General features: G+C 38.7%; 1 protein-coding gene across 2 annotated transcripts in view; it reads right to left on the bottom strand.

Moving 5' to 3' along the window:
* The window catches only part of col9a1c (collagen, type IX, alpha 1c), a 37,207-nt gene that overhangs the window by 16,537 nt on the left and 10,670 nt on the right, over positions 1 to 10,000 (bottom strand). The window contains exons 5-14 of one of the 2 annotated variants that reach the window (XM_083546770.1): positions 8,231 to 8,627; positions 7,974 to 8,054; positions 5,821 to 5,838; positions 4,408 to 4,500; positions 3,347 to 3,382; positions 2,562 to 2,633; positions 1,097 to 1,150; positions 950 to 985; positions 807 to 830; positions 658 to 711 (exon numbers count right to left, since the gene is read on the bottom strand). In XM_083546770.1, coding sequence (XP_083402896.1) covers positions 658 to 711; positions 807 to 830; positions 950 to 985; positions 1,097 to 1,150; positions 2,562 to 2,633; positions 3,347 to 3,382; positions 4,408 to 4,500; positions 5,821 to 5,838; positions 7,974 to 8,054; positions 8,231 to 8,627 — 865 coding nt within the window. The remainder of the gene's footprint in view (positions 1 to 657; positions 712 to 806; positions 831 to 949; positions 986 to 1,096; positions 1,151 to 2,561; positions 2,634 to 3,346; positions 3,383 to 4,407; positions 4,501 to 5,820; positions 5,839 to 7,973; positions 8,055 to 8,230; positions 8,628 to 10,000) is intronic. The other variant, XM_083546771.1, reaches the window with a different exon arrangement.

Genomic DNA, 10,000 nt, shown 5'->3' with positions numbered 1-10,000 from the left:
TCTTTGAAGATTCTTTGAAGAATTTTTGAAGCACCTTTTTACGTATCTTAGAAGTGTATTCTAAATATTTTTTTAAGCATCTTTGAAGCATCTTTGAAGTATCTTTGAAGTATCTTTAAAGTATGTTTGAAGCACCTTTCGACGTATCTTAGAAGTGTCTTTAAAATATTTTTTAAGCATCTATGAACCATCTTTGAAGTATGTTTGAAGTAGCTTCCAAAAGTCTTTGAGGAGTTAAATGTCTGGTGTTTGTAGACCAAAACTGACTTAATGGATCAAAATAAGGTTTCGTTTTTCTTATGAATTAAAAAAAGGCTCACTAGATCCAGAATTCTGCTGCTCTGAAGCAGAGAGACATAAAGTAGTGCCATATGATTACATCTATTTCAGTGGAGAGCAAATAATGAAATTTTTGGAGTCCTGGTGCTGCTTTTTTGTTCGATTTTCTTCTAAAGTTTGTCTCCAAATTGATCTTGTGCTTCGAGCTGTCGATCAGAACTCCCCGTATTCGCTATATCAGTTCCACCACATGCAGAAATCCCCCATGAAGCAGTCAGTAAGGTCATTAGGAAATGTTTCCACTAACTTTCTCACTCTGGATGGAACAGTGGAACTAAATGTTTTTAGATGAATGTGATAGATCTTACAGATACTGACCTCAGGTCCAATGTTGCCCTCGTCTCCTGGGATACCGGGTTTGCCTGGAATCCCCTGAAGAAAAATACATACAAAACAATTAAAGATATATGTATATATATTACATTGTTTGATTGAAGGTAACAAAGAATGAAGAAAGTTGTACATACAGGTGGTCCAGTGATCTCAGATCCCTACACAAGAGATAAACAACCTCATGACTTTTTCAGCAGCACAACATTTCAAGCAGAAATATGTATTTAAAATTCCATTTAGCGTGCATACGTGTAGGAAAACATCTGCAAGAACTTACGGGTGGTCCAGCTGGGCCTGGGAAACCCTGAAGACCCTAATTACACAAATCATGGTAGAGAAATGAACATTCTCTCTCTGAGTATGATGAATTATAAGTGTGCAATAAGAGATTTAAGTATTCTTCTGGGATTAGAGAGGCCCTTACTCTTTCTCCAATCTGTCCTCTCGGCCCCATTGGCCCCATGGGTCCCATCGGCCCCTGTGGAGAGCAAGACCAGAGGGGTAGGTTGATTTATGTTCTACTTGTAGCTCACTTAAAAAAAAATACAAATGAACAAATTTTACACCCTACAACCTGAATAATTATTACAACTCCGCCCATGTAGCATAAAATATGATAATTAGCCATTAAAGGCTCAGAAATCTCACCTCAGCTAAAAAAAACTCCACCCCTTAATGCTGTGCAATATCTACCACCACCCCCAAATCATACACCCTCATACTCCTAGACCATAATCCAACGATTAAATTACACGCTGTAACTCACATCATCAGACAATGATGTGTTCACCAGACAATAGCAAACAAATGAAAATTTTTTAACAAGTTCCACCTTCAAAACACATGTAACTGAATAGCGCACATAAGTAAATGAATCTCCTCCCTAATAGCACGCATAATTGTATTTACTCCACCCACAACGCACACAATTTAATAAGCCACTCCCACACAGCACATGCAATTGCATAAAGAAGCTCCACCCTCACTGTGCACATAAAAAGAATAAGCCCCACCCTCACTGTGCACAAAATTAGAATAAGCTCCACCCTCACTGTGCACATAATTAGAATAAGCTCCACCCTCACTGTGCACATAAATAGAATAAGCTCCACCCTCACTGCACATAATTAGAATATGTTCCACTCTCACTGTGTACATAATTAAAATAAGCCCCACCCTTACTGTGCACTTAATTAGCATTAGCTCCACCTTCACTGTGTACATAATTAGAATAAACTCCACCCTCACTGGGCACATCATTAGAATAAGCCCCACCCTCACTGTGTACATAATTGAAATAAGCCCCACCCTCACTGTGCACATAATTAGAATAAGCTCCACCCTCACTGTGTACATAATTAAAATAAGTCCCCCCTCACTGTGTAAATATTTAAAATAAACCCCACCCTCACTGGGCACATAATTACAATAATCTCCACCCTCACTGTGTACATAATTTAAATAAGCCCCACTCTCGCAGTGTACACAATTAAAATAAGACCCACCCTCACTGTGCACTTAATAAGCATTAGCTCCACCTTCACTGTGCACATAATTAGAATAAGCTCCACCCTCAAGGTGTACATAATTTAAATAAGCCCCACCCTCACTGTGTACATAATTAAAATAAGCCCCACCCTCACTGTGCACTTAATTAGCATTAGCTTCACCTTCACTGTGCACTTAATTTGAATAAGCTCCACCCCTACAACATACATTATTGTTAAAAAAAATATATATATATGCTAAGAGCATAAATAATTTGAAAAAGCTCTGCGCGCACACACACACACACACACACACACACACACACACACACAAACACACACACACACACACACACACACACACACACACAGATTGGTTAGCGATAGCATCTTGGTACTTACACTGGGTCCTGGAAGTCCTTGTAAACCTCTCTGTCCTGGCAGACCAATCTCGCCCTTTTCCCCTTTACTGCCCTAACACACCCACACACACACACACGCACACACACACACACACACACACAGCTTTGTCAGAGTGCTCCATTAGCCTTTGTTGTTGCTAAGATACGCCTTAGCATGGGTGCTCGACGCTAAATCAATTATCTACACCATCGTCTTCCTTCTAGTTTCTGATCAAACTGTGCACACGTGACATTTCTGATTAGATACCTAATAAATACCTCACGTTTGGGGCAAGTCAAGAGATATGTAGGGCGTAGTTCTGTTATATCTTTGGATGCTGTAGATTCACTTTACTAGAGTGAAAGATCTCATGCTATTAAGCGCCATTAAAACATCCTTTCGAACATCTTCCTGTTCAAGAAAAAAGCATGAACCAATTAATTAAAAAGGAAAAATTCATGCTAATGCATCTAAAGACATCCTCTACAAATGCATGCCTTTTGGTAACATTTTGAGGAAGAACCACATATGGGTTGAAAAGTCAGGTGTGAAAATACTTTGGGCCGTATAGATCTACAGTGTGACATATGCTAGTGTGATTGATTAGCATCCTTAAAGTATATCTTTAGAGCTGCATGTTTCTCGCATTAATTCCTGCCTACAAAAGCCAGAAGGATTCACATGTACTTCAATCGAGGCCATTCGTTTGGTTTTACGCTCCAGTTTGTCCCTGAGATTTTCCTTGATTGATTGATCTTTAGGCGTTTAGATGTTTTTATACTCACGGATGCACCTGGAGTACCCGGAGTTCCTGGAATACCCTGGAAAGAGATCAAAAATAGATGTATAACTCGATCAAAACGACTCCTACAGGCTCGATTCTACAGGTCTACACCTCTAACAACCAGAGTCTAGAGACCACACACACACACACACACACACACACACACACACACACACACACACACACACACACACTTTCCTCCCTGATTAAAGCCTCATCAATGATGGGAATAATGAGGCCAGGGACCAAGAGGAAATAACAAAGCTGAAATAAAATATATTCGACAAACTTGGCGTATTTTCTGAAGGGAACAGACGTGAACGTGACGTGCGAGGTGAGAAGCATGCAAATGTGTGAGCTTCAGGGTGTTAATGAACCGAAAGAACAAAACGTAAGTGGCGACGTCAGATTATAACACATTACTATATAATATAATATAATATAATATAATATAATATAATATAATATAATATAATATAATATAATATAATATAATATAATATAATATAATATAATATCGTTAATTTTTTCGCCATTACAACCAAAAAGGGGTACATGAGTATCTGTGCTGCTACTATGACAACCAGTGTTGCTATAATGGAAAATAAGCCGTTACTATGACAACTAACCACTGTAGCTATAGAAGTATCTAATAAAAATTGAAAAGTAAATTAGCTGTTACTATGACCACTAACATCAATTGAAAAGTAAATGAGCACATTCAGTGTAGCATTTGGAGTTAATTTGTTGTTACTATGACAACCAGTGTAGCTTTATAGGCTGTTACTATGACAACTAATGTGTATAAATGAGTACATGCATTGTAACTATTTTATTTCTTAAACTTCCACACTGTCTAAGTTCCTCTTTGCTATTGTCTTCACCAACAAATCTAATTTAGTTAATTAATTTGTGTGTCGGGAACATCATTGTTACTCCTACATCCATACGGGTCGTTATAGTAACATCTCATTTGCAGATGTGGCCACATTGGTTGTGTCATGGCTACAGAAGGAAGGTCTGAGTATGTTAAAGCATATTAAAGCATATTAAATCACTTACATCTCTACCATCACGGCCATCTTCTCCAGGAGGTCCCCGAGGTCCTGCAGGACCTGGTGGTCCAGCAGGCCCAGGGATTGGTTTAGGGTCGGGCTGGATGGAACAAGAGATACGACAAAAAATTATATGAAGCAGTGATAAAAAGTGCAGTGTTCTTTTCTGTATATAACACTAGACCTTATGCAATTTACTAAAATATTTCAGATGTTCATTTATATATTTAGCATAACAGCACAGATACACTCGCTACACTGCCCTTGTTAGCATACAGTAAATGGACAAGTTTGTGGACACCTGAGCGTATTGATGCTATGTGCTTAATTTTGAACATCCAATTCCACATTTAGTCTCCATTAGCTGTTATAATAGGCTCCACTCTTCTGGAAAGATGTTCCACAGATTATTGTGGAGATTTGAGGAGATTCATTCAGCCACAAGGGTTTTAATAAAGTCAGGAACTGATGTAGGTGAGGAGGCCTGGGAGTTGGAGCTCTATAACAATAGATCTTCCACTCCAATCCATGGAAAGCAGATCTTTATGGAGCTGGCTTAGTGCACAGGGGCACTGTTATTCTGGAACTGGTTTGGATCTTGTAGTTGATTTGGAAAATATTTGGGTCTACCACATCTAAAGACACCCTATACAATACTGTGTCTCCAACATTGTGATATCATTTTGGAGAAGAATCACATATGGCTGAGGAAGAACTTTCAGGTGTCCCAATACCTGTCCATATAGCTTACCTTTCACCTTGACTATGTGAAGTTGTTTAAGATGAACATCATCCTTGCGATTGGTGACTTTAAAGTTTACCAAACATTAGCCCCGCCCACTTCAATCTCTAATATTAACATAATTGGAAATCATCAATGAGGAGACTCATAATTTCTGTCGATATAAATTTTAATTTTCGTCTCTTAGAGATGTAACAAAACATTTATGCTAGATGCTAATTAAGTGATTGTGATGGCTGGCCTCGTTCTCCTTCAGAGTGAACTTAAAAATCGATAGCTACAGTAATGCAATGAAATCTCCCCCTTATAATTCCTGAGGGGGCATCTGAAGAGAGGCGCCTGTGACTTAACGAAGACTAAGAGCCCAGCCGTCACCTGCGGAGCGTTATATCTGGCTTTGATTTATGCGTCTGGACTAAAAGCGAGCCAGCGTGATCCTTGTTAGAGCATTTCTAAAAATGCCACAGTGGCTCGGCTGGAAAAGTGGTACACTGGACTCAGTGGCATTTTATTAGCATTATTTAGCATTGAAACAATGATGTCTGATGCCGTTTTGGTCTTGACTGTAAGTCTGGAGGGGTGATTGGAGAACCCAGCAAGTAGCAGAAAGCGATTAAGCAACGAAGCATCGGAGTAGATTATTGGCTTAAAAAAATTTTAAGTGAATAAATGAAGTACCTCAGCATTGGCATACATCTGAAGAAGCAAAAAAAGGAGAGAATGATTATAGAGTTAGTCAGAACTGCCACCCAAACCTCACCAGCAGAACCAGAAAATTACAAAAACAAAACAAACCAGCAGCAAAAAAAAAGCAAGATCGTAAACTTTGCTGCTAATATGCTAACACTAGCGCAGGCTTTAAGGAACTAGTACAGCTAGCAGTAGCTAAACATTTGCAAAAAGCTTGCGTCCAAAACAAACAAAAATAAAGATAATGTAATTCACGTTTCTGAGTCAGTGTGGGCGGAACCTGGTGATGGATAATGCAATGTCACAATTAGCCTTTTTTTAGCCTCTTTAGGACAATATACTGCTCAGGATCTAATTTTTTATTAGAAAATCTTGCAATGTTAGCAAAGCTAGACATGTACATCACAGTAAATTGCTAATAATACCTAACTTAGCTAGTAAGCATGCTAATGTTTTGCTTGAAAACAAGGATAAACTTTGCTAACTAGCCGTCTAACATTATGAAATGTATGTATTTGCAGCTCGTAGGCATTTTTGTTACCTAGCTAAGAAGCTAAAATGTGTGATGTCTAGCTAGGTAACAGTATGTCAAATAACATCGCTAGCAAGCTTATTAACATGTGACTATTTAATGCTAACATTTTGTGGAAGTGACATGAAAAGAAAGTGTTGTAGACCTTTTTGTCATATGTTTCAATTCATGTTGTTCAAATGTCGTAAGATTTCATTTAAAAACTAAACTTAATCTCTTAATCTTTTAAACTTAAAACGTGTAAATTTGCATTTTCCCGAGCTTAATCTTTATCTAAAATGAGATATGTAAAGAAAATGAAATTCTGACCTAATATACTGTAGAATAATCTTTCTAACAGAGGCTATAGTGTCATTCTAGAAGATTCTCAAACTGAAGAGTTGTTTTCTAGTAAAACCTTTCGCATTATCAAATACATTGGCTGTAAAAAGTGTAAAAACACCTGATATTTAATGGTGTTTAAAAGACACATGCATGTTTTTTTTTGTTTCTATGCAACAAACTTAGTCATGTAACGATATAAAGAGTGACTTTGACTAAACAAATTTATAAATGTCCAGATGTTCTTCTTTATTGTCATTAAAAAATCCTCCTTTAGCATAAATTGTGCTTAGCTTTACACACTCTCGGCTGTGCCAAAGATGTTCTTCACTAGATGAAGATTTTCTTGTTCATCTCAGAGCAGTTTAGTAGGATTGAGGTGCGGTGACTGGGCAGGTCGTTCCATGATAGATATCACTCCAGACCACTTTTTGCTCTCTAAATAACACTTCGTACACTTCGGCTCATCGTCTTGTTGTACGGCGAAATCGTTATGGCGACTCGATGTTTACGGGAAACTGAAATTGCTGCCTCTTCCTGTCAATGCTAATGTTTTTGCAACAGTCTGGCAATATGGATGTTTTTGTGTTTCATGTACAGCTTTAAGAATTTCTGTATGAATGAAGGGTCAATTAAAGGAATGAATTCATTTAACAAAACATAAATTGAATACATTAATAAATAACTATTTCATTACATTTCTCCATTTATTTATTTTTATTTAAGCAATTTAATTAATATCAATAGAATCACTAGTAATCACTAAGATCTATTTTTATTAAATAAACTATTAAATATCCTGAATTGCCGTACATTGTCTCGACTTGCTTCAGACAGGAAGTGGACGCATTTATGAACGTGCCCAGTACAAATCATGTTTCCGGATAGAGTAGCCATAGTCGTTTGCAATGAGCTGCAGTCCAGACGGATGTATGGTGAAGTACGGAATGGCAGCCATTTTGGTTCAGGATCACTCTTACTTTCCGGAACCTTCCCTACTCCAATACAACCCTAAACCATTAGGCTTCCACCTCCATGTGTGACTGTGGGGGTGATGATCACATCTTCTCTCCTGTTCTCAATTTTACACAAGTTCAAAGACAAGAGACCAAAATGTCCCGTTTGGACCCCACAGAACTTTCAATCACTCATTTACAGTCCCAATGTGTGTTTTTTTATCGAGTTTGTTGCATAAACTTCTAAAAGGCTGGGTGTTTGCACACTCTTCACAGCCATTGTAATTACTAGTGACAGACGTGGACAAAGACACAGGTGATGAGATGATTACCTCAGCAACAGGAAGTTCGGTGCAGCTCTCTCTCTGAGCTCTCTTCGGGTCACAGTGAATCAGCATCCACTGCACCTCAAACTAGAACACGAGAAAGAAACAAACGGCGTTGGTCAATTTTGCAGCGTATTTATCAAGAGGAGCTGAAAATGATTACGTTTCGATTTCAAACAGCAGTTGAGGATATCTCAGTGGTTACAATGTTGGACTTTATATCAGACGGTTGTGAGTTTAAAGCCAATCGTCAGCGTTCTTACCACCACAGAGCTGTTGGGATCGGCGTCCAGTCTCCCAAAGAGCGTCTCTCCATCCGTACTGACGTATCCCTTCTCCTTGATCGGCTTCTGGTCGACGGGCTGGCAGTCCACGTATAGCGTGACCATCTCGCTTTCTACGCCGATCATCACTTTGTGCCACTTGGTGTTGAAGAGCACAGAGAGGCCTGGGAAGGTGACGGTCTGCAGGTCTCCCTCCAAAGTGGTGAGGAAGATCTCGAGGCCCTGCTGGTCCCCGTTCAGACGCATCCCCACCTGCTTCAAGCCGTCCTCATCCACCACTTGCCACAGGTTCCACACTTTGTTCACCGTGTTCTTGATCATGCGGAATGTGGTCATGAACGAGAACTCGGAGGGGAAGCCTCTTGGGAACGTCGGCCTCGGGAGGACAAGAGTGGAAAACCCGTTCAGTGTCACATAACCAGACCAGAATATAATTTTTTTCATAACTGAAATCATTTTTTTGACCCAAATGGTCCACTGATTTAATCAATTTGTTGGTGGTGTTTGAGGGTTGAATATTTGTCAAGATCAAATGATTCACAGATGCCATTCTTCAAACATCATTCATCAGCTGTTCATATTTTTAGGGGGAAATCCTTCAAGGACAATGTATTTAACTATGATGATGGGGTATGACACCTGACCTTTCCATCCACATGTGGTTCTTTCACAAACTGCTACCACAAAGCTGAAGGCACACAATCGTACATGAAGTTTTTCGATGCGGTACCATTAACTTTATCCTTCATTTGAAACCCAAACCTGTTCCAGCATGAACAATGCCCATGTGTATGAAGCCAGCTCCATGAAGATCTGCTTTCCATGGTTTAGAGTGGAAGATTTTGAGCAGCCTTTTTTAATGCCTCCTTACCTTCTCACCACCATCTGTACCTGGCTATACTACCACCCTTGAGTCTGAATGAGCACAAATCTCCACAAGCACACTCCAAAATCTAGTGGAACATCTTCCAAGAAGAGTGGAGGAAATTATAAATGGACTAAATGTGGAATAAAATAAAATAAAATAATATATATATAAATTTATATATATGATTTCGACTCAACTGTTGCTCAGGGAATCATGAAGTCCATTGAGAAGAACAAGAAATGCTCAGGTGATTGTTCCACTATGTATCTAAGTGATATCACTTGAATGCAGCGGCACTTTAATCTTCAAAGCCTGGTTGCCTGGGAGCGAATTCCCCACTGAGATCATTTCTAAGGGACTTCCACTGGATGGCGTTATAGACATGTAATTCAAATATAAAATAGGATTTTGTCATTTGTATTGGATAAAGTTTATAAAAATATTTTGTATCATATTTTGTATTGTTATCAAATACTGTAAAATACTCTGTATGAAGTTCTACATGATGACATCATAAAAATGCAGCCTCTGATTGGTGCTACTCAGTATTTTGCTCAGACGTGTTGAGATCAGAACAGAAAATGTATCTATATGAAAGAAGGTGGTGATGGTAAGAAACCTGCAGCTGCCAACTTTTAAATTGATCATTTAATAATTGTTGAAATGCTGAAATGTAAAAATTCCAGTGATTGATGAATAAATATTTAATTGCCGAACATTAGACCCTAACTGAGGTAGCTGTTTAGTAGGATCGTGATTTTGCAAACCACAGCATGAAGAACTGCCTGACACTTCTTCTGAATGACTTGTTGGTCATTGACTCGTTGTAAACATTAAACTGTTGGTTACTTTAAAACAAGTCTTCTGGGTTACGTGACTCG

Source organism: Silurus aristotelis (genome assembly GCF_946808225.1).
Source record: "Silurus aristotelis genome assembly, chromosome: 7".
NCBI classification, from domain to species: domain Eukaryota; kingdom Metazoa; phylum Chordata; class Actinopteri; order Siluriformes; family Siluridae; genus Silurus; species Silurus aristotelis.
The sequence above is the reverse complement of the archived record's forward strand: the minus strand, read 5'-3'. Positions and strand labels throughout refer to the sequence as shown.